General features: G+C 39.0%; 1 protein-coding gene across 3 annotated transcripts in view; it reads right to left on the reverse strand.

Annotated features, from left to right (window-relative positions):
• The window catches only part of oga (O-GlcNAcase), a 50,440-nt gene extending 28,047 nt beyond the window's left edge, over positions 1–22,393 (reverse strand). The window contains exons 1-10 of one of the 3 annotated variants that reach the window (XM_043712930.1): positions 21,584–22,389; positions 12,492–12,543; positions 11,675–11,772; positions 10,416–10,546; positions 7,724–7,895; positions 6,370–6,468; positions 5,140–5,424; positions 3,655–3,813; positions 2,096–2,712; positions 513–687 (exon numbers count right to left, since the gene is read on the reverse strand). In XM_043712930.1, the coding sequence (XP_043568865.1) occupies positions 513–687; positions 2,096–2,712; positions 3,655–3,813; positions 5,140–5,424; positions 6,370–6,468; positions 7,724–7,895; positions 10,416–10,546; positions 11,675–11,772; positions 12,492–12,543; positions 21,584–21,890 (2,095 nt within the window). In that variant the 5' untranslated portion in view covers positions 21,891–22,389. Of the gene's footprint in view, positions 1–512; positions 688–2,095; positions 2,713–3,654; positions 3,814–5,139; positions 5,425–6,369; positions 6,469–7,723; positions 7,896–10,415; positions 10,547–11,674; positions 11,773–12,491; positions 12,544–21,583 lie in introns of all 3 variants that reach the window. The other 2 variants (XM_043712931.1, XM_043712932.1) reach the window with 2 other exon arrangements.
• Between the last annotated feature and the right edge of the window lie 2,910 nt (positions 22,394–25,303).

The raw sequence follows: 25,303 nt of genomic DNA on the forward strand, positions 1-25,303 counted from the left end.
TAGTGGTGTGATGCAGTCCACAGTCAGTCCCAGAAAAAGAAACAACAAAAATAAAATACAATGGGGCGATATGTTAAAAATAAATTAACTGGTTTTAAAATAGTTACTGGGAACAATTACATCAGCCTCTGAAAAAAATACAATGGCCAGAGTGGTTTCAGTGTCTTTGAAACAATTGCTTCAATTTTGCTAAATTGGTGGCAAGTCCCTGATGATGGTTTCAGAAACAGATGAGCTTGCCAGTACCCTGCACTAAACAGGCAACTGAAGGTGGGCAAGGGGTGGTAAAAATCAAGTGTAATATGGTATAATTAGATAAAATGGAAACTGGACAGGACAAAAAAAATGGCATAATTACAAGAGAGGAACATTTTAATGCCATTTTGATACATGCCTCGCCACATAAGGATCATGGGATCTTGTCTTAAGACACCTTTTTCAAGGGCTGACAGAATTGAAAATTCTTAAACCAAGACCATGAGAGAATATGAACAGTCAAGTATGTTACCTACCTAACCACTGGACAAACGATTTCACCATAGATACCACACCCTTTATATCCCAGACATATGGGTATAGATCATACAGAATGGATCGGTTTTCACAGTTGGCAAGACGAGTAAACATCTGCATTACACCACAGCACATTTCTTCAAATTTCGTAGCTCTGAAATGCCACTTCTCAATCTGAAATACAAAATCAGAATAATTTATAGCATCTAAATACATGTCCAAAACCCAAAGGAAAATGTTATAGATAGAATGCAATTCCAAAAGTTAACGTCCAGCACAAAAGCACCCTTTGCCATACACATCTTAAATCTTCCACTGGAGAAATATATTGCCTAATTGTTTGGTTTCAAGGGGCAAAATCTGTTAAAAGAGCAGACAGTATTAAGGCCCCCAAAAATATTCTTGGAAGTAGTACAAAAACACAAAGAAAAGTTAGGTGCAATCTACATTTGTAGAAAATGACCTTAAGTAAACAAATATTTAAACTTTTCATAGGGAGGTCAACCCACAACCACTGGGAACAAGTGATCTGCTACAAAGATCTACAACACAAAAATAACCAATTTAAATTGCACAAGATTTTTCTGGCAAAACAACAATACTGCAAAGATCATGGTATATGCAGAAACATTTGAGATAGGTCAAAGAATATGGGAACAAAAACAGGAGTAGACCACATTGCCATTTAAAACATACTTCATTCAATATGATAAATTGCTGATAAGATTGTAGTCTTTCAACTCCGTTTTCCTGTATGTCCAGCATAATGCCTTGGTGTGGTCACTTGCACCATCTGTACATGTAAATCTTGCATCCAGTAAAAATCAGAGCACAATTAGTCATTGATTTGCTTTGTGCTCTACCCTAAAAGTTGACTATAACTGCTGAACTGACGAAGTCTGTACATTGTTGCATTTAAAAAGTGCAACATATGATCTCTTATAAAGAGAGTTGACAAAACATGGTCAGCAATGGAAATTTACAGCCACAGCAGAAATATAAATTAGATCCAATCATACTGCCCAGAGAAATGTATTTATCAACCAACGTTATACAGATGAAAGTAAAGACTGCAGCTCAAACTCCTGAAATTTCAACTTCTACAGTAAAAAAGGAATTATTAAATTCATATAAAACAGGGACATCAGTACTAGTAACAGTTTTAAGGCAAAAAAAAATGTTCCTAGTAATAATCACATAACTAAAACCAAAAAGAGACAGGAGGGGAGGGGAGAAGAAAGGGTGTTAAATGCACAGAGTAGAGATTCCATGTAATGCAGTTAGGTCACCAAGAAATATGGTGAATATTTCTCCAACAAATCGATTTTTAATTCCAGATTAGTACTGAATTCAAATTCCACCATCTGCCATGGCAGGATTCAAACTCAGGTCCCCAGAACATTACCTGGGTCTCTGGATTTAATAATCTAGCAATAGGATCACTAAGCTATCGCCTCCCCCTACTCAATCAGAACAGGCTCTCTGGAAATTCATCTGGGCGAGTTAGAATCTCAGGTTTCGAAAGTGAAATGTCAATGTGATTTAACATTACAAACTAATGAGGGCATAAAAACATACTCACCTTTTCAGCATCTTTCCCTTTACAGTTCACACTAACAACACTACTGTTAGCCCGAAGCCACTGAAATTCCCTTAGCATCTGAACAGCTTTGGGTCCATGTTCATAAGGCAGATAGAACATTTCAGCCAAGAGATTTAGATCTTCCAGAGTCACAGCTTCAGCAGTGTACAGTGGCTTCTCATTGGGACCTGGGACATACTGCTCCTTGTTCATCTGCTCATCTGTTTGCATGGGTGCAATATCACTGCCAGAGTCTTCCTGCATGGAGATCTCAGGAGACTTAGATTCAGCAATACTATCTTTGTCCATATCCATGGGCTTGAGATCCTCGGACATTTTGGCCTTGACAATATCTGTAAGGATTTGATTAACATTTTTGGCTTCTTGCTCATCAGGCTTTTCAACTACCATCTCCATTGGTTCTTCATCAGACTGCTGTTTTTTCTCCTCTTCTTCCTTCACTACCGGAGCTTGCTCACCACTCAGTGGGCTTCCCTGACTCATGATAGGCTGTTGGTAGACTGTCGTCACTGTTGTGGAGGAATTCAGGCAGGGTGTGTCAAGAGTCCCTACGTCAATTGCATTTGTCTTTGCACCACTGTGAGGGACTGTTCGACCTAGGAACAAAAAGAAACTTTTAAAAAATTAACTATCAATGGCAAAAAATAAATCCAGCAAGCAATTCAGCCAATAGCTTGGTGGATAAAGATGTTCAACATCAATTCATATGGAAAGGAAGGTCCCAAGACTTAATTCTGACACTGAGAAAGTGAGGACTGCAGATGCTGGAGATCAAGGCTGAAAAATGTGTTGCTGGAATAGCGCAGCAGGTCAGGCAGCATCCAAGGAGCAGGAGAATCGACGTTTCGGGCATAAGCCCTTCTTCAGGCTGAAAGAAGCCCGAAACATCGATTCTCCTGCTCCTTGGATGCTGCCTGACCTGCTGTGCTTTTCCAGCAACACATTAATTCTGTCATGTCAAGTTTTACGATCAGTCAGGAAAAACATTGAGTTTGGGACTTGGTTTTCATATTTTACTAAAATGTATGTGTACTCACTGCGCAAAAGCACTATAATTAAATCCATGCAGTCCAAGATCTGTCAGCATAAAGAAACCCATTTTCTCATTAAGATTAGCTCTGAAATACCACTGCAAACGTTAGTTTGCCCTTATATGTGGCAATATTCGTACTTAATTTTATTAACTCTCTCCCTTACTCGGCTCAGTTCAGGTGTAAGCCCCTCTGAATTCCACAGGACATCAAAAAAAATCAGCCAGTAATGCTGGTATGCAGAGCAGTACTGAAAGATAGATTTGGTCTTTGAATTGAAATCAAGCTGAACAGTACACAGCAAAAACCATCAAAAGGTGTTAAGTTGTGGAAAATATTTTCCTGCTAGCAATGTACCGCTAAGTGACAGGAAAGGAGATACTATCAGATATTTAGATGGGAGTATATCATTCTTTTGCTTAACAAAAATGGTGCAAATCTTAAGTTAGCCAAAGGAAAGCTCTATTAAGCAGGATGGGGAAAAACACTCAAATACGTCAAACTTACAGTTGTACTGATGTGGCACTCCAAATTCCTGCAGCCATTCTGATATAGCCATCTTCAAAGCCATCTGAGGACTGTACAAGACATCCATTTCTATCTCCTCATCACTACCTTCATTTTCAAGTTTGATCTGGATGGACACCGTACTCTCTTCTGTGTCAGCTGGAGTAAATGAAGTTACAGATATTGTATTATACAGCCAAAAAACAAAGTCACAAGCATAAAAGGAATCAAATGAGACACAAACAGGCTTGATAGAGACCAACTCCAGCCACAGGGGAAAACAAAATGGGTCAATGACATTGTTGCAAAGACATCAGTATAGCAAATTAAGAGATATATTTACTAGAGTACCTTACAGAAAAAGGTGCAATTATTGGAATTACTGATTGCATCCTACTAATATCAAGAAGTGACAATGCTATCACGTTCAACATGTTGCTGCAATATACAGTCAGATCTGAGCTTCAATTTCTGATCTGGTCAGTTAAAAGATCTTGACTGTTGAATCTATCCATATTCAACATTCTATGTTTCAGGAAAATACAAAAAAAGACCTGCACAAATCTGACCAAGTTTACATATCTCTTCATTCGTTAGAAAGTTGTGATAGTGCAAGTCTGGATTTTGTTGTGATGTTCTCATGTTGAAAATCTGCTACCACTACTGGCTTAGGATTACAAAGAAGATAGTGAGGTACAGGAAAATAAGACAGTAGTCAAAGTCAGACAGCACAGAAACAGTCATGCAATAATTACTCATTTGTTTTTTGTTCAGTGGAATAACTGGATAAAGTCACAGAGAAATTGGCACCCCCCTGGGGCAAAGTGGACTTCGGATGTACACAATAGCAATATAGTCAATCATGAAAATCTAAAATTAAAACGGGTAATATTGGAACTAATCAGCAGATCCGACAGCATCAGAGAATGAAGCAAAGTTGATGCTACAGATAAATGCCTGTTCGCTGGCATTGTAACAGAAATTGGCCATTCAATACAATCATGGCTGATCAAACACTTCAATACTATGCACCCTTCCTCATTACGATATATCACTGGTAATCAGAAATCAATCGCTATCTTAAAATGTACACAAACCTCCAGAGTCTTCTTTGGTAGAGAATGACAAAGGTTCACAATCCTGAACTAAAAAAAAATTCAACTAATTTCAGACATAAGTGACATTAACATGTTTTTCTTTCACCACAATGCTGTCAAGACATTGATGCATATTTCCTATGTTTCTGCTTTATACTGCAATGTTTGTAGGTTAAAATTTCCCACCTAACAGGTCATGACAATATCTTTGCAACAACAATGGGTCAAGACAGTGACTCTCTATTGCTTTGGAGGCAAAGAGAGGGTGGAAATAAATGTTGGCCTTGCATAAACCCCATGAATTAATTTAACAATTACAAGAATTCAGTTGTGCACCCACCCTCAGGCAACAAACAGAAGCAGATGAAGTTTCATCCATTGTACTCACTCATTACAACATCTTTTCTCACACCATTCATGTTGGATTTGTACCATGTAGCCAGTGTGTGAATGGCAACAAAATTCCCTTCAAATTCACAGTTAGGGTTCGTCAGTACTCCTTTCAGCCGCGGAATTAATTCAGTTGACCGCCCTTTGTAAGGTCCAAGGAAGAGGCGCTTCTGATCATAATCATTAGCATGCAGATTGTCCCAGATAAGAGGGGACCTCTTCAGTATTTTGGTGACTTCTTCAATGGATTCCACAGAGATGTCTTTGGAGACCACCTTTGGACCTAAAGATTAAGCAAAGATTAATTTCTCAAAATACTAAGTTATACATTATTTTAAATTTCTTCAAAAATTGTAAATTTATAACAATCTCTCTAAAAAAGTATATAGATCCCATTTCACAGACTAGAACCCTTAAATTGAAAAATATCATATGGAGCAAATAAGCACATGTCAACAAGCAGTTCACATCACCTTTTTTGGCAATACTCTAGTTGCACCAAATACACAAAGCCTGGAAATTTCAACATAAACACAATCTATTTCTACCCAGAAGCATCCAGTCTAATGCCATTTTACCACTTGCGTCTTTTATCTTTCAAAATTGTTTAAAATGTATACTTAATTTCTCTTCAAATTTCCTGATAAACACTGCCTCAGTGTTGACAGTTTTTTTTACTCTAAAAACACAAACAGGCCTTTTTGCCCAACTGGTCTACCCCACTTCTTACTAATGTATTCCATTACTTCAGCAGCTTTTGGTCTGGAAAGGATTCTTTGCATGTTTAGACTGATTTTGTCTTTAATACCCAGTTGTGCTTATTCACCACATGCAAATTTTCTATTGTTTGTTTAGTCACATCCTCATGTATGTATAGCTTCGGTGGATTTCTCCCTTAACTTTGGCTACTCTAATACGCTCAGCTCTAAGTTCTCTCATTTGAGGGGCAGGAGAAATCTATAAATTTAAATTATTCTGCGCCAAGTACTGGTGTTATTCCAATTGGAAAGACCTATGCAGCTGTAGTTTAGAATGGATGTCACTACAAATTCACAGCTCCAAGACAAACCCATATTTTGAATTGAACAGCTTTAAATTGACATAGTTGGAAAAGGATCACAAGCAGGATGCTTTATTTTAAACAAAAAGCTACAATGACATAGTAACATCGTCTAGCAAGCTAAACTCACCAAATGCAAGCACAGACTATTACAAGTATAGAGCTCACCAGTCCACAATACATCGATGCCAGGAAGTAGTTTATCTCCAACTGTCCGAAGGTATGGAGAGTGTGCAACGTTAGGGTAGCAAAAGGTTCCACAGTACTCTGAACAAGATTAATTTTTTGAAAACAAATCAGTATTAATCACAAATATAATGCATAAGTAATGTAAACATTCACCAGTAAACCCAAAGAGAAATCACAGTTCATTAAAAATTGTTCAGGCAAATAACTACAAAGGGGAGTGATAGCAGCTCTCCAGTCTGAGATCTCATGCTCCGAACAATTTTATTTTCCACTTTGAATGCCACAAGTTTGTCTTTTATAATTTGTCAAAAATAAAAAGCACAAGCGCATACCTAAAAGAGAAAACCAAATTTACCTAACCTGCTGGGCCAATTGTTCCTTTCCTTTCAAGAGCTTCAACTCAAGGCTAGAGATGGTTTTAATTTGCCAACTGCAACTCCATTGAACATGGAGTAGCAACATATCAATGATATAACACTACTGCCTTGTAAGCCAACAAACAAACAGACACACCACAAAAAAAATGCCACAAAGAATCATGAGTGTTTACAAAGATACTATTTTTTTTCCAGTAATTCTAGTACTGAACGTATGGAAATTGGATTTTGTTTCATCTGTACTTTGTCATTGTTCTGGACTTAACTGCTTTTACACATTATATTTTGCTTTAATAAACAAAGCTGATTTGGACATGTACTGAAATTTAGTGACATTTCCCACAACACCCTCATTTAGAATGACTCCAATCAGTAATGCATTTAAAAATGTGAACTCAACAAATTTTTCACTTGCAGCAAGAAACCTACAAAGTGTCTTCACCGCTGCTCAGAAGTTCTCTGATTTTCTTATTAATACATTTGCATCAAATTCAGGTATAAATCTGACGAGTGATTACTCAGATTTTTTTTGTATCAATCTCTAGACCCACCACCAAGCAAAAGGCCATTTAAAGCAGAAGCAAAGTTGAAACACAACATTGGCAATTGTACAAAAGAAACATACAATCAGCAAACCTTCTTGTTATTAACATTAAAAGTGAATGACTAAGTGCAGAAAATGTGTATTTACAAAGACTCAGTTGAAATTTGTCCCAATTCTGCATGCTTATACACATAAGTAAACATGTCCCTGTACTGCATTCAGCACATCTTTGAAAGTGGTCAATGTCAAACACGTGTTACAGCAGTGCATGGAGACTGCTTTTGTTTTTTGGCAAGAAAAACAAAAGCAATGTGTAAAATTAAGAACACAACAGTTGTAGACTCCATGATGCAGGAGTTTTAGTTATATTGAGCACTGTTTCAAAATGGAACAATTTGCTGTGTCCACTTACCTGTAGGACAGAACAAAAAATGCTCTGGCTCCCCCAAGTACTGATAGATCTCATTAGTAACAGACAGCTGTGCATGTGCAAATGAGCTGAACACCTCTTTGTCTGCTGGGCACATATTGTGGTCAATGTCATCAAAGAGCAGTGCGTAAGACTTGCATCCAAACTGTGACACCTATAAAACACAGACTTTCAGAGCCTATTGCAGCAGACTAAAAACAACAAATGGACTTTTTTAAAGATGCATGGAATACAACAAGATCAGTTTTTAAAAAGTTTACTTTTCTGTTTGAAGTGCAATAAAAACATCGATGTTTTAAAACTGGCAAGGCACCCATCCCAGAAGGTGCCATCTCAAACGGGGCTGGGGTGGGTGGGTGGAGCATTTAAATGAGATAAAGAAAAAGGGAAAAAAAAAATCACATCAACTAAAGCAACTTATAAAGACTTCGGAGCACTGAGTCGCAATTCTAACACACTTCATAGAATCTCTAAATTGTGCAGCCCGGAACAGGGTCCATTAAATCTGTTCCACCAAAAACTATACTACCCTACAATATGGGTCTCGTGTAGGAAAGTAGGACTAACCTTCAAACGTTGTGACATTTCAAGTATTCAGTCAAGTATTTTTTAAATGTTTGAGGTTTCTCACCTTAACTACCCTCTCAGCCACCACTCTGGTGAAAGAGGTCTTTTCCCTCAAATCCTCTCTGAACCTCTTGGCTTGCACTTTAAAATTACTCCCTCTTGCTTTTGACCATTTGACGAAGGCGAATAGTTGCTTTCTACTCACCCAGCCCACACCCCTCAATCTAGGTCCCTCTCAGCCTTCTCTGCTCCAAAGAAAGCAACCTGAACTTATCCTGGTCTTTCTTCATAGCTGAAGTGCTCCATCCAGGCAATAGCTGATGAATTTCCTTCACATCCCCTCTAGCGCAATCCATTCTATCTATCAAGTGGTGACCAGAACTGCACACAATACACCAGCTATGCTGCAACAGAGTTCTGCATAGCTCCAGTATGATCTGGGTTCTTTTAATCTATGCCACAACTGGAAGTCAAAATGATCCACATACCTCAACCATCCTATTAACCTGTCCTGCTCAAGGATCTATGGATCCCTCTTCCTCTGAGCTTCCTAGTGTCTTGATATTCATTGAGTAATCCCTCACCATGAGGATTTTTCCAAAAATGTCTCACCCCAGATTTATCAGGGTCAGGTTCCATCTGCCATTGATCTGTCCATTTCACCATCTATATTCTCCTGTAACCAAACACCTTTCCTCCTCACTATCAAACCTACAACCAATCTTAGTATCATCCATTAACTTACTTAGCAACTCCCTTACATTCTCATCCACATTTATAAATATCACAAATAAGGGACTCAGCACCAACCCATGGCACACCGGACTCCAGTCACACTAGTAATGCATAGCAAGAATTTACTCCACTCTCCACCAACTGTCTTCTGCCACCGCAAGGAAAACCAACCGTCAGACACACAAGAGAAAACCATAAACAGAGAAACAGAAAAGATGAGTACAAGTCCAGGTGAAAGAAGCATCATTGAAAATGCCTAACAGTCAAGGTTGAATGGATACACCTGAACAGACTAAGAGGAAAAGCAGGTAAACAAATGAATGCGAAGAGCATAGAGACACAGGTAAGGGAGAAGAAAAGAAAGAAAGTTGAGCATTACAGCATATGAGAAAGAGAGAGAGAAGTGCCAACGCCAGCTCTAATACACTCCCTTCAATGGCTTAAACAGCTCAAACAATATTCCAGTGGCTTACGTGCATAATTTATCAGTGTTGCACTGTGTTAGAAATAGGGTAAAAGTGTTGTTTTTGCAGATATAGAAAAAGCATACAGAAAAGGGGTACAGCAAGCGAACTACTAACTCTGCAGGTATCGAGGGAAGAGTATCTCTACTTTTCAGTGCATAATTATGGATAATTAAGTACCAACTTTAATGTAGATTTATTAAAGAAAATAATTCCTTTACCATAATGTTTAAAACAACAGTTTCAGCAAAAAGCTAAGATTACTGAAACATATAAGCAAGCATGAAAAAGATACATTGTTAAGATGTATGTACAAGAATGGAATGTATCTATGGATAATGAAAGAAGTTACAAAGGGGAATATTGAGATAAGAGTTTAGCCTTATGACAGCACGTGCAAGGGGGAAATTGCCAACTTGGAAAGAAAGGGGCAATGGGCGTGGAGACGAAATAGTGAGAGAGATTGGATAATTAGGATTTGGAGAGATGACCTCACTCAGCTCAAAAGGGTATAACTGTACACTAACCCAAGTTCTAATTTGCTTTCATTTGCTTATGCAATTGAAGCCCTTCCTTGCAAGTTTGGAATAAATTGTCTTGTTTCCAGTTTTGGTGGTCTCATCTAAACTTTATTGAATTTTGTTTCTAACGACTGGAACAAAATTACTATCCACTATGTACACATCAGCAGGACATACCACAGTTTTGTATTCAACCAGCAGTTCATGTCTCTCTCCTCCTCACTGCCATCCTACCCGCCACCCCCAACCCTCAGGTGAGCATTAGAGATCCATGACACAAGATAAATCTATAAAATTCTCAAATATTTGTGTGAATTACCAACTTGTGCCAAAGTTATTATAATCACTCACTTCAAGAATTAAAAAAAAGGTTAGAAAAATACTCACCTGATCCAATTTACGCTTCAGGGTAGCAACTTCTTTCTGATTTGAGAATGTGATATCAAGACCAGGTGATATGGCATAGACAAACTCAATATCATGTTCTTTTGCAGCAGATATTAACTGCATCAATTGTTCTGGAACAGATGAGAACACATTATGGACAAGCAACAAGACAGGAAATAATCTCAATGCTAGAAAGGAGACAACAATGCAGAGCCAACTGAGTAGACGTATAAAAGCCTTTATAAAGCATATGCTGGCAAATGCTCAGATTCCACTGGTAGTGATGGGTAAAGGCAATACAATTTCCACCCTCATCCACTTTTGGACAGAAAAGATGTAATCCCAACATCAAACAAATACGGCAGTTTGCAAAGGATGGTCAGGTTAGCTTTTTGGAAATCTCTTTTTAGACATTAAATGGTCTCAGAACAGGAGAATTATATCCATGTTTTACAATGTTGCTGTAGAATTCACTACTTGACCAAATTAATGATATAACAAACATGAAGGACTGCTGACATTCTGTCTGTAGTTTGCTCAATGGTGTCATGACAGAGAACCCTTAATTGCTGCTTTCATATTAGTTACCAATGTACAGATTAAGTTTAACTCATAGCACAAATCTGTAACCTTAGCTCAAAACAGGTGACCTACCTCCTCAAATCCTAGACATTAAATATCACCTCCTCTGTACTGGTTTCACTGTAACACATGGCAACTTCATTGTAACTGTTACCAAACCTGAACTCTTTTTAATAGTCAATTAAATAAATATTGATACAGAAGCCAAAAAGACAAGTCATTCACACTTTGATGGACAGTATTACTTTGAAATTTCACTATTGCACATAAAGCTGTTTTCATAAAACTGTTGCTTGTTACTATAAGACAAGTACAGCCTAAATAAGAAGTTAAAACTGGTGGATTGTCTTGGTCAAATATGTTCTTTTGAGTGCCAGTTTTAAGAATTTACTCCCGTAATGCTCATAATGGGGAGCGATGTCAAAATGGAATGTCAGATTTTTGAAGAGTTATGTGGATCGAGTGCAAAAATGAAGATGTGATCCAAAGTCACTCAGTAGATTACTGAGAGAAACAGTAGGCTCAAGCCATTAGGCGGTCTATTGCAGCCTTTTCTTATATTGCTCATGCCTTCAGCAATATCTTCAAACTAAAAAGATAACTCCTGTTTTTATTAAAAAGAGCTAACATGCAAAGATGTGGCAGCAATTCTGGGAACACCACACTATAGGGCTCACCTGCTTCTTCAACAGAGTACATTTCCCGCCAGAACATCCTGTGCTTGTAATCATCCTTTGGTGCATACAGATAGGTGTTCAAGCCCCACTTGCGCATTCTGTTGAATGAGGTGACCAACATTAGATGTACAAATGAAACTCCCTCATCAAAAGCACCCAAAGCGAAGAGTACTGAACACAAACTGGGTTACAACCACTGATGACAGGAAAGATTGGAAAAACCCAAGATATTCACTCCTAACAGTGGCAATTTAGAAGGGATTATTGTGTAACTATTGAAAGAGGAAAGTAGTAAGTTCAAAACATGCTAGCCAAAATTAGGAGAAACACAAACGTAACACAAGCTCAAAAAGTAAACTAGCAAATTTAGGACACTTAAGATATTCATGCAGGAAAGTGGTCAAATTTCAAATTAATTTCCCAGTAACCAAAATAGGTGAAAGTTTTAGAATCAAGTTAGATAGGTTTAAATGGAGCAAGTAGCTTTTATCATTCATCTTGTATTATCAAAGCATAGATTTGGTTAAGACATCTAGAAGGGAAAGCAAGTTCTCTTAAAAGGTTCTATTCTAACACTATTCGGAGATGCCGGTGTTGGACTGGGGCGTACAAAGTTAAAAATCACACAACACCAGGTTATAGTCTAACAGGTTTAATTGGAAGCACACCAGCTTTCGGAGCGACGCTCCTTTATCAGGTGATTGTGATGAAATGCCGTTCAAACACGATTTTGAGAATTCTTGAACAGTCACCTATTAAGCTTATTTAGCTATGTGCAATTAGAAGGCTATGTGGGCACTTATACTGGAAACCTCACCTTCGGAACAGTTCCTTCCTCTGTTCCATGCTCCAAGGACGGCCATAAAATCCTAAGAAAAAGCAAAACTGGACATCAAAATGAATTCAATTATTTAAGATAATTCAACTTAATTTGATTAATAGAAGTGCCCAAAAGATTGAAACTCTCAGTAACAGTTTTAAATCGTAATCAGGAAGGAAAAAGTACAAAGCAAAATAAAGCTGTCACATTACAGAATTGTGACAGGGTGCTACGATGGCTCAGTGGTTAGCATTGCTGCCTCTCAGCATCAGGGACGTGTGTTTGATTCCAACCTCCAGAGACTTGTGGAGTTTGCACATTCTCCAGCATCTGCGTGGGTTTCCTACAGTTGCTCCAGTTTCCTCCCACAGCCCAAAGATGTGCATGCTAAATTGCCCATAGAGTTCAGGGATGTGTAGACCAGGTGCATTAGTTAGGGGAAATGTATAGTATGTTAGGGGAATGGGTCTGGGTCGGATATTCTTTGGAGGGTTGGTGTGGACCTGTTGGGCCAAATGGCCCATTTCTGCACTGTAGGGATTCTATGATTATGGTGAAAACTTTTACATGATTGTACAAGCTCAGCAAGAACCACAAAATAGAAGTATCAATACATTTGCCATCGTACTTTATTTTCAAATCCACCTTCAGAAAATTGATGCTTCGGTGCACTAATGTCATAGCCCAAAAGGTTAGTTACTAAATAGAACAATTTTCAAAAACATTTTCATGAGCATTTTGCTGTAATGTTACACACAAAGCATTTGGCTCCTAACCCAACAATTAAATCTTGTTTAATAACCTGGATTGTCAGGACTGCCATCTTTCAGATGAAGACTGAGTGCCTCAGTTCAACAAGTATCTTGTCCAAGTCACTAAGTGTGATGGAATACTTTTCACTTGCATGCATGAATCCAGCTCCAACAGCTTACAGGATAAAGCATCCCATTCACTACATTAAACAACCCCACGCTCCATTTCAATAGTGGCAGCCATGTGCTACCATTTAAAAAGATAGTGCTATAACTTTGGTAGCACCTTTGAACCTCCCATCACCAGGTGGGACAGAGGGTGCTGAAACATGGGCATACCATCACCAAGCCACACGTGGATCTGCATGAACATTTCTTCATTGCCGCTGGGTTAAAGCCTTGGGACACCCTTCCTAAAATCACTTATCAAATACTTTGACTAAAGTGGCCAGAAAGTTCTAATGATGCGGAATTTGCAGGTTCACTGTCTATTACTGACATGGTTGCAAAGGTTTACTGCATATTCTCAAACCTTTGAAGGGGGCAGGCAGGTTGATATGATGCTCAATAAAACACATGATGTACCTGTCTTTTTATTCAGTACCCTTACTTACAAAAAAGGTAATAAAAGTAATTCTAGACTATTATAAAACACTTGTTGAAGAAGGGCTTATGCCCGAAACGTCGATTCTTCTGCTCCTCGGATGCTGCCTGGCCTGCTGTGTTTTTCCAGCATCACATTTTTCAACTCTGGTCTCCAGCATCTGCAGTCCTCACTTTCTCCTCCTTTACAAAATACTTGTTAGGCCTTGCATAAATATGCACAATTTAACCACCACAGTTCAGAAAGTACATCAATGCCTTGGTCAAAGTACAGAGCGGGTGTCCCAGGGTTAAGCACTTGGCTCCAATGAAGCAGTGCGAGATGCTGGGTTTGTTCTCCCAAAGAGGAGAGATATCAAGGAGACTTAAAGGTAGAGGTATACAAACTATCGGTAAACAGGTATCATAACCTAACATGACAAAAAACTAACAGAAAGTTAAGAGAAATCTTTAGGGCGTGATATGGTGCAGAATGTTTTCCAAAAGGATGGTGGACAGAGATGGCAACTGACTATGAACTTAATCAGAACTAATTTGCAAAGTTATGATGGTGAGGCTGGAATGTGGAGTGAAACTGGACAGCTCTTTCAAAGAATGAGTCAGGTGACTTCCTTTTATGCTGATTTGATATGATTAGTAATTGATACTGTCACTGGAATATCTAGACAGAATTTTCAGCTGCATTTTGTACACATTACAACCTGATTTAAACAATGATCATCCACAAATATCCCTAAAGACAGAAGTCATTATTTTGTCAACCTGAGAATCAATTAAAACACCAAGTTCAACGTCACCATTCAGGAAGTCACCAATGACCCGTTAAGTTTATGTTTTGAATCCTGTCACAAATAGGAAAAAGGGACGCACAGCACGCACAAATTGCCTATGTTCAAATTACTCCATTCTTACGTGTATTTTATACTTTAAATGAAAACTACTATTACTTCCCCAACTGTCAAAAGGAAAAATGCTGAAATTTTAGTTAATAGCAGCCTTTCAGTCACATCTGCTTCATCGAACTTTGTCACTTGAGGGAAGAAAACATTTCTCTATGCTTCTGCAAAATAAGTCAAATATCCAATAGAAAAATAATTAGCATCTTAATATCACTGAATGACTCAGTGGCAACATGAAAAATTATAGTTCACAGAATCCTAAGTTCCTAACTGTACACTGGATAGATTTGTGCCTGATGAGATACTCTGGTGTTAGATGTCAACAGTGTGTTGAATTAGTGATCGAGTGGTGGAAATCTATTCCACTTCTGCACTCAAACAATACAAAAGCAACTGCCCTGTTTATCAAACACTTGAGAGATGCAACTTGCCCAAGTTTGGGAAAGAAAGCAATAGATAAAACAAATCAACCCAATCTCTCCAGCTTTGTTACATGTTGTGAACATAGAAAGATTATCCTACATCATAATACAGAGAAACCTCGATTATCCAGCATTTGAGTATTGTATTATCCGGCAAGAGAGAAAATTCAAACCTTTTTGCCCTAATCTAAGTATTTCCACTTCTAAATCAAGTTTCAGTACTGACATTTGTGATGTGTTCTTTATTCCCCCCATTAAATATGCACCTGAAGTTAGAAAGGTATGGAGAGACTTGATCGAAACAAAAGGTCCGGAGAGGTCTTCGATAGGGTGGACATGAAAAAGATACTTCCTCTAGGAAGTGATCTAGAACAAGAATTCGCCATTTGAGCAAGGATAAGTCATAATTTCTCAGGGTCATGAGCATTTGGAACTTGCCAAAGGCAGCAGCAGCAGAATTCTTGAGCACTTTTAAGGCAGAGGTAGATGGATTCTTGATGAGCCCTAATCCTATTGAATGTCAACCTCTACTACCTTCACCCGTTTGTTACTACAGAATATCAAATCCAAAATTTCTTCCATAAATACTGGGAAGAGCAACCTCCAACAGTTTTATAGTTTGCAACGCTAATGGGGAATACCATGAAACGGTCAGGTTCCTGCTACAAGGAAGGAGGAAACTGAATTAATGTTCCAATCACAGTACTGGGCATGATTCACAAAATAACTAAGTGGCCACAAACAGTTTTGTACTAGTAAGCAGAAAAGGAAAATAAACTTATAAAACATGACAGCAATTGAATACATGACTCCAACTCAGGATAAAGGCAGCTCAATAGGTTGATTATTTCTCTCAATGAAATAAACTACAGTAATCATGGTGTAATCACGAAAATGTTTGATAGACAAGACAAAAAAATGTTGCCAATTATTTATGATTTCTCACCTTTAAAGCCTAATCGAACAGATTTTGGCAATGTGACAATGTCACTGGACAAGCAATTCAAACGTCCAGTTTAATATTCTGGGGACATGGGTTCAAATCCTAACATGGCAGATAAATTTGAATTCTATAAAAATCTGCAATTCAAAAACTAGCCTGATGGATTTTTGTTTAAATATAAACCTGGTTCACTCGTGTCCTGTGCCTGATCTGCCTGACACATGATCCCCAAAGTGGTTGATTCATAATTGCCCTCTGAAATGGTCCTGCAAGCCATTCAGTTCAAGGGCAAATAGGGATGGACTCAGAGAAGCACTATGTAAGGAAAAAAAAAAGCCCAAGATGATGGCTGCCTGTAATAAATTCAACAGAAGCTTCAAAAATATCTAGAGGAAGTGTTTTCACCTTTTAAGTCAGCGTATTTTACGCCAAGAAAGTTTTGGAAGTGAATTTTCCTCAGAAATACAGAAGTAGAGATTCTTTTGGCATTCTACATTCAACCACACCAAGAACAAAAACAAACAAACAATCTGCAGTCAGAATTGAGAGCTTTGCTTCCACACGAAAGTCTTAGGAGTATTTAATTTACAGGCAGGATAATAGTTTGTCCAATAAAATATAAATCAAAATTAGCAACTGGTAGATTATTTGAAGTAAAGCAGTCAACCAAGAGGGAGCCAGCATTCTTGCCAATGCCAGCACAGAAAACAGGTATATCCCTATGGGAGGGGGAGGGGGATGAGGGGGGGGGGGGGGGGGGCGCGAGAGTGGGAATAAAACAGACGAAAAATGTATCACTTCAGATCACATTTGTATGTCACAGCAACACTCCAAATAATTGCACACAATAAGCATTACCAACAATAAAATAGTTTGAAGTCAAATGGCTCAATTGAGGAACATTTTATGTTATAGCTTCTGTTAGCAACAGGATTAGTTCGCATTAGGTAAAATCAGTAGTTGAGTTTTACTTTCAAAGTATAGCTGAACTAATACAGCAAATAAACATAGAACAATTTGAATAGCTTTACATGCAACAACACACACTATATGGCTTTTTGTCAATTGAAGCGGTCAATGGAATTACAGTCTTGTCACCTATATCCGCTGGTCTACAGAAAGTCCCCAGGTTACGAATGCCTGACATACGAATATTCTGTACTTATGAACCGACCTCCTGCTTCTAATTTTTAAAACATTATTTTCAAAAATCTGAGTTACGTATATGTTTCATCCTAACGAACAGGTGGACTAATTAGACCGTATCTATTCTGACTTAGGCACAAATTTGGATTACGAACAGCAGAAAAAAACGGAACTGTCATAACCAGGCGATTTCCTGTATTTAGAATAGCAATTGTATTATGGGAGTTCACAGACATAAATATACTGTTTGGGATTTTTGATGTCATGAAATAAATTGGCAATGGTGACCCATCGAGTCAGCATAACTATCACAATGCAGGACAAGAGCCTGAAGCAACAAATCAAACAGTATAATTCGAGTATTTGATTACTAAGGCCATGATTTGTAGAATGAATATCAAATGGAATTGGCATAAAGGTTTTGAAAGGAAAACCAACTACTAATACATGCTAATTTAAAAATCAGGAATCCTTGCAGCTCATTTTACTGACAACTGTCATTGCAAGCCCGTGCATTCCAATTCCATTACTAAGCGATCACTACCCATGACAATATAATTGAACTACATAACACGCATAATTTGAATTGACCTATGATCTTTACAGAGGGCTGAAATTAAGATGTCAAGCCCGCTCAATGATTCCTGATGAAGGGCTTTTGCCCGAAACGTCGATTTTGCTGCTCGTTGGATGCTGCCTGAATTGCTGTGCTCTTCCAGCACCACCGATCTAGAATCTGGTTTCCAGCATCTGCAGTCATTGTTTTTATCCCGCTCAATGATTAGCCTATTCTACAGTACACAATATCACAATTTTTGTCGCCTGTCAAAACAAAATGCAAACAGCAATGAAAGCATTTTTTTTAAAAAAAAACTACAAATGCAACGGGTATATTGGATCAAATTTGATCCATTCTACAATTCTACCTGCACAACTGTAAGCACAATTAAAAGCTATTCTCAGTCGACACTACAAAAACTTTAAAGATAAAGTATGCAAAACTTTAGAACTCCTCGAATGCTGCCTGAACTGCTGTGCTTTTCCAGCACCACGCTAATCTAGACTCTGGTTTCCAGCATCTGCAGTCATTGTTTTTACCCCACTGAAACATGGCTCATGTTTCTACCAACAGATTTGATATAGAGGGAAGAAACACAAAAAGGCTAAAAGTCAGAATTTCACTGAATGGGTTATGATGCAAAGTTAAGGAACGACACAGGAAAAATTCTCTCCCTCCATCTTTTCATTTTACACTATCGTGCAAGTTTTTTCAAAAATTAATTAAAGAGACATGGAGAACTGAACTGCCGATATTTGCTTAAAAACTACACGACGAAGAAAGATAGAGTCATACAGATTGGAAGCAAACCCTTCAGTCCAACTCATCTGCGATGATCACCACTTCCTCTGGCAGGTCATTCCATACATGCACCACCCTCTGCATGAAAATGCTACACCTCAGGTCCTTTTAAATCTTTCCCCTCTCATCTTAAATCTATGTCTTCTGGTTTTGGGCACGCCCCATCCAAGCGCAGAAACTTTGGCTATTCAGGTTATGCATGCACCTTATGGTTTTAAAACCTCTACTCAGGCAAACGCTCCAGGTTAAAAAACATCCAGGCCTATTCAGCGTCTCCCTTGAGGTCAAACCCTCTAGTCCCAGCAACATCATGGTAAATCTTTTCTGAACCCTCTCTAATTTAATATCCTTCTTAAATGCAGGGCGACCAGAACTGTACACACTACTCAAAGAGTGGTCTCAACCACAATATGACATCCCAATTCCTATAATTAATCATCTGAGGAATGAAGGCAAGCATGCTAAATGTCTTTTTCATCATGGTCTACCTGTGATGCAGCTTTTAAAAATGTGTGTACCTGAACCCCTAGATTTCTCTGTTCAGCTCTACCATTAACATCACTCCTGCCTTTGTTTTACCCAAATGCAATACCTCACAATTATCTAAATTAAACTCTACCTGCCATTCAGCCCAGCAAACAGTTCAATAACTTTGCCTTATTTTCCTGTCAAAATTCAGAATGTACGGTGAAAGCAGAGACACTGAAACGGAGACAATTTGAAACCACAATGACAATTTTTAAAAATAAGCTCGTGAGGCAGGATATACTAAAACTGATTGCTCTCAGTAGTGGCTTGGACTTGATAGACTAAATGACCATGACTCAATTATTCTGACTCAAATTGCTAAGATCTGACAACTTTAAAAATCACAATATTTCATCAAACCACTGAAATATTCAAATAAACAATCCGCAAATCAGAGGGTCAATGACAGTACAAAATAAATTTGCTTCAAACAGATTAAAAACATTCCGAAATATTTATTAAAACATCCTGAGAAAGGAAATTTGAGATCCAACAGTATACCTGATTTTAAATGATATAACCTATATTTTGCAATAAGACTATAGTTTTTTGCAGTTTAAAAAAAATCTAGATCTCAAAACAGAACATTATCTCCTGGGCCTTTTGTTTTTACTGTTAGTCAAATACTATTGGCTCAAGACTTCAGAGCAGACATCTTGTGAGCTGTCCTGTCTCTTCCCCGTCATCACTGAAGCAGAACTTTGTCGTCACAGCAAGGGAACTTCAAACAAAATGTCTGCCTCTGAGCTGCTAAAAGCCTAATAATCTGGAAGTGGCTAACACAAGGGAAAGATTTGCTAATCAGCACAGAGATAACAAGATTATCTGAGAATTCAGTCCAAGGTTTTTCCCTTTTAATTCTACAGTCAAATGTTCAGTGTCTAAACTAACGTGTAATTTTATGCCAAATTGTTCTCATATTTCTACAAGAAACTACTCCTTCAAATATCAACATATTTGTGTTGGTTTAATTTCACAGAATGACCAAAGGTGCAAAAAACTTTTATATACTTAATTTTATTGATGAATAACCCAATACATTAAAATTAGGATTGCTTCCTATCACTATGTGATATGTGGCAAAATCTTCCTTTGTACATAGATCCAATAACCTAAAATGTCTATTTTATTTCACCGTAGTACAGCATTATTCCATTCAACAATATCTAACAGAACAAGCAATACAAAATTTAGCCCAAACACAAGGAGACTTTTCACAGGAAAAGATGCATCAAAAGTTACAACTCAAATGAAAACAACTTTTTCCACACAGGGGGTGGTACTTGTTGGAATGAGCTGCCAGAGGAAGTGGTGGAGGCTGGTACAATTGCAACATTTAAGAGGCATTTGAACAGGTAGATGAATAGGAAGGGTTTGGAGGGATATGGGGCGGGTGCTGGCAAGTGGGACTAGATTGGGTTGGGATATCTGGTCGGCATGGACAGGTTGGACCAAATGGTCTGTTTCCATGCTGTACATCTCTATTACTCTACAGCAATAAAACTCTCTCTTGCAGGAGCACAATAGAAAATTACTATGCATTTCACTACTACCATAAAATTGATAAAAAAGTGTTTGCCCATGCTGACTCAGCAAGATCAACCTGTGACTTAAAATACAGGTCTGCAAATTATGCATTATTAATTTGGTTTTGGCCAAATGGTGTCACCCTCTACTTCCCCTAGATCACAAGTGAGGAGTTCCCCATTAAATGTGGGACATGCACGATTATAGTCAGGTTCAGTAGCCCTACTAGCATTTTAGCATCCACCAACGATGACTTACTGTGCTCACAATTAGAAAGAGATCTTTGGACTTTTCTTTCTCTTTGACCTTGGAAGTGGCGATATCAAGTTAAAAGACTTACCCAAGTTAGTACATGCAAAAAAAGGAAGACCTGCAGGGCTACGTGAGTCTAACGCAGGTAGTACGTGCCTCAAAAATAATATTCATTTCCCCCGGGGTCGGGGAATGCAGGATAAGAATAAAAGCATACTGATCAATACTGAAAAGAAAGTGAGATACGCACAACTGCATATCACGCCAGTCAATTAACCCCAAGCATTGACGATGAACAGCTTATGCTCGAAACGACGACTCTTTCTCGGATGTTGCCTGACCTGCTGTGCTTTTCTAGCGCCACCCTTCTAGAGTCTGATCTCCAGCATCTGTAGTCCTCACTTTCTCCTAATTAACCCCCGACAACGGAGTTAAGAGAAATGGAGCAGACATCACCTTGCCCAGGGACAGGGCCATTATTATGATGTCACAAGTAACCACCGCCCTACCCTCGCATCAAAGAAAACAGCTTAACACCAAAACAAATCGCACTTTCGACACCATGTCGAAGAAATTTTGAAAACTATTAATGCCTTCCATCCAGTTAGCGGTAAAACACAGCTAGCATCAAGACACAGAGCGGGTGTCGACCCTTACCTTCCACGACGCCGCAGAGGAATTTCTTCTTCTCACCACCGACAGGATCAGGCCGTTGGGGCAGAGGGCGGTTATCAAGCCCGCCATTGGCCGTGACCGGCTCTTGGGGAGCCGGCTCGGTAGAGGCGGCCACTGCATCGCCAGCCGGGCTGGAGTGGCTGGTCTCGGAGTCTGGAGGCCCGGGTGCCGATGCGGGAGCTGGGCTGGAGTCGGTGGGGGGTACAGAATCGGTGTCGCCCTCCTCCGGCCCTACGGCCACCTTCTCTTTCTGCACCATCGACAGCTCGGGATGAGCGGATCCGCGCATCAAACTCAGGCAATTCCCTACACTGCGCCTGCCCACGCAAACAACAGTGTAACTTTAAAAATAAAAATAAACTTCGAAATATGCTTATATATGAAGTAATATTATCCCGTTCTATTATCGATATTAATTTTTTTCTCTTCAGACGCTCGCAACTCTTTGCCTTCCGCCCCTTGTTGTCCCGCAAAGCACGCTGGGACTACCCCGTCCTCCGCATGCGCAGTACCGTCAACTGCCCCGCCTCAACACAAAAACTACTATATTTTTTCAGTCGGAGCTTCGCCTTTTAACGTTCCTGCTACGTTCACCCCGAAAACCTCCAGGGTTGTTGTTTATCTTAATGTTTTACTGTGGCTCATTGTCTCCGGTGAGGGTTGAATGATCAGACTGCGCATGTGCGTCATCGCTAGCGCCTCGAAGTCGTGATAGAAAATTGATTCTTTCCCCAAAGTGATTAGAGATTAATACATTCCTGTTGCTTTCATCCAGTCGTCCATGTCTGTTTTCTATATTCCTCTCCAGTTTTTAAAAAAATCGATAATTTTGTTGTCCTGAACAGGATGCTGGGAATTGGGTGTGATTCTACTGCGCAAGTGCGGAAACCGCCTGAAACCAGTGTCAACCGGTTTATTAAAACGCCCATTTTTATTCGCAAACACTTCATTTTTCGCAAAAAATGCTTTACAATTCATCAATTGCCTTCTTTTTAGTAATAATTCTTGGTTGTGATTTTCTGAGCGTCTGAAAGCCAATTGTTTCGAGATCCGCGTATATTAACGTTCTTTTTTAATGAAAGTGGTGTTTGTCGCTTTGAAATAGTACGCAAGCGCGGCAATCGGGGCGTCAACAATCTATTGCGCATGCGCTTCAATCTCATTCTCCACGGGGGGAGTCGGGTATGTGCTGTTGAACGAATCCGGAATTCATTGTGCGCATGTGCACGGAGTCCAACGGTGCCTCCAGTGACCTATATATGAAACCGAGGGAGGGGGAAATGCTCAGTTGTTATTTAACTTGCTCCTTCGGCAATTACCATAGCAACTGATCTCTCCTTTTTACTCCTCCAGTCACGAACTTGCTGTGCTTTGCATTAAGTCATGTGGAAGTCCGTTTCCCGTTTTCAAAGGGCAATGTATTCGGCGGCGGGAGGGGGTGTTATAATATAAACAAACTTTATGCAAGAACTCGAATCGATGGATAAAATGAAACTATTTAATCATCGTTTTATGTCTTTTTGTAATTGTAGTCATAATCATTTGTATTTTACAAAGCAAACGTTTTTCGTTGGCAGAGATTGGAAGTTTTCCTGTCCTTGAGTTATTTGCTAAGTAATGTTTACTCCCAGATGTAATTTTATTTAATAACTTTATTATGATTAATGGTGTACATTTACTGAACTGTGCAACTTTTGTAGAGGAATAAAACGGGAAATATATTAAAGCATCTCCCATTCTTCTTACCTCTCCTCCCCACACCTAAAATAGTTCCAAGACATAATATTGAGGTGCAAAACCTAACCAACCATGGAAGATTTTAAAGTGAATAAATCCCCAACGTTAGATGGAATGTATCAATGTGGGGAGACCCAAGATTTTTAAGGCTGTATTTCTAAAGCAGTCAGTGGATGCTGGAAAGTTCTGAATTCAAAAGCAGGCTGATGAGATGTCTGCATTCAAAAACTAGAAAAAAATGCTTAAGTCTGATCCAAATTCGATGTAGGATGTGGAATTAATTTTGAAAAGTAAATTGACGATTAGCAATCAAATAGCTTTTTGATGGGGAAGATCCTGCCTTCCTGACATAGAATTAAAGAGATGTACAGCAGGATACAGACCCTTCTGCTGACCAGATATCCCAACTTAATCTAGTCCCACCTGCCAGCACCTGGCCCATATCCCTCCAAACCCTTCCTATTCATATACCCATCCAGATGCCTTTTAAATGTTGCAATCATACTAGCCTCCACCACTTCCTCTGGCAGCTTATTCCATACACGTACCACCCCCAGTGAAAAATTAGCCTCTTAGGTCTCTTTTATATCTTTCCCCTCTCACCCTAAACCTATGCCCTTTAGTTCTGGACTCTCCCACCACCAAAGTCCTGTATAATTGTCTATTTATCCTATCCATGCCCCTCATTATTTTATAAACCTCTATAAGGTGACCCCTCAGCCTCTGACGCTCCAGGGTAAACAGTCCTAACCTAATCAACCTCTCCCTATAGCTCAAATCCTCCAACCCTGGCAACATCCTTGTAAATCTTTTATGAACTCTTTCAAATTTCACAACATCTTTCCAATAGGAAGGAGACCAGAAATGCACACAATATTCCAACATGGCCTAACCAATGTCCTGTACAGCCGCAACATGACCTCCCAACTCCTGCACTCAATACCCTGACCAACAAAAGAAAGCATACCAAATGCCTTCTTCACTATCCTATCTACCTACACTCCACTTTCAAGGAACTATGAACCTGCACTCCAAGGTCTCTTTGTTCAGCAACACTCCCTAGGACCTTACCATTAAGTCCTGCTAAGATTTGCTTTCCCAAAATGCAGCACCTCACATTTTTCTGGAATAAACTCCATCTGCTATTGGCCCAGCTGATCAAGATCCCATGTAATCTAAAGTGACCTTCACTGTCCACTACACCTCCAATTTTGGTGTCATCAGCAAACTTATTAACTATACCTCTTATGCTCACATCCGAGTCATTTAGATAAATGATGAAAAGTAGTGGACCCAGCATCGATCCTTATGGCACTCCACTGGACACAGGCCTCCAATCTGAAAAACAACCCTCCACCACCACCCTCTATCTTCTACCTTTGAGCCAGTTCTGTATCTAAATGACACGATCTCCCTGTATTCCATGAGATCTAACCTTGCTCACCAGTCTCCCATGGGGAACCTTGTTGAACGCCTTACTGAAGTCTATATAAATCTACCACTCTGCCCTCATCAATTCTCTTCGTTACTTCTTCAACAAACTTAATCAAGTTTGTGAGACATGATTTTCATCTTTGAGGAAAGTTACAATCGAAGAAACTAGTAAATCCCACAGTTGTGCTTAAACTTCAACTTTAAAAAATAATCATTTGAGAAAGTCACACATAAAAGATTAAAACTCAAAGCATTTGAGATTCAGAGAAAGTATTGTCTAAGAGTAAGGAGAAAACCTGTTCATATATAAGTTCCTTTTCTCTTACAACGTTTGGATGTCACAAATGCTTAAAAGCCAAACAAATACTTTTTGCATGCCACCGTTATTGTGGGACAGAAGACTAACAAGTGTTTAGAAAACAACAGATTTACACTTTGGTAGAAAGAGCAGATGTCCAGAGTATTTTTTAATGGTGTGAGATTATAAATTGCAAATATGGGGACCTAGGCTTCCTCATTAGCAAGGCTCTG

This window comes from Chiloscyllium plagiosum, chromosome 22 (assembly GCF_004010195.1).
Source record: "Chiloscyllium plagiosum isolate BGI_BamShark_2017 chromosome 22, ASM401019v2, whole genome shotgun sequence".
NCBI lineage: Eukaryota > Metazoa > Chordata > Chondrichthyes > Orectolobiformes > Hemiscylliidae > Chiloscyllium > Chiloscyllium plagiosum.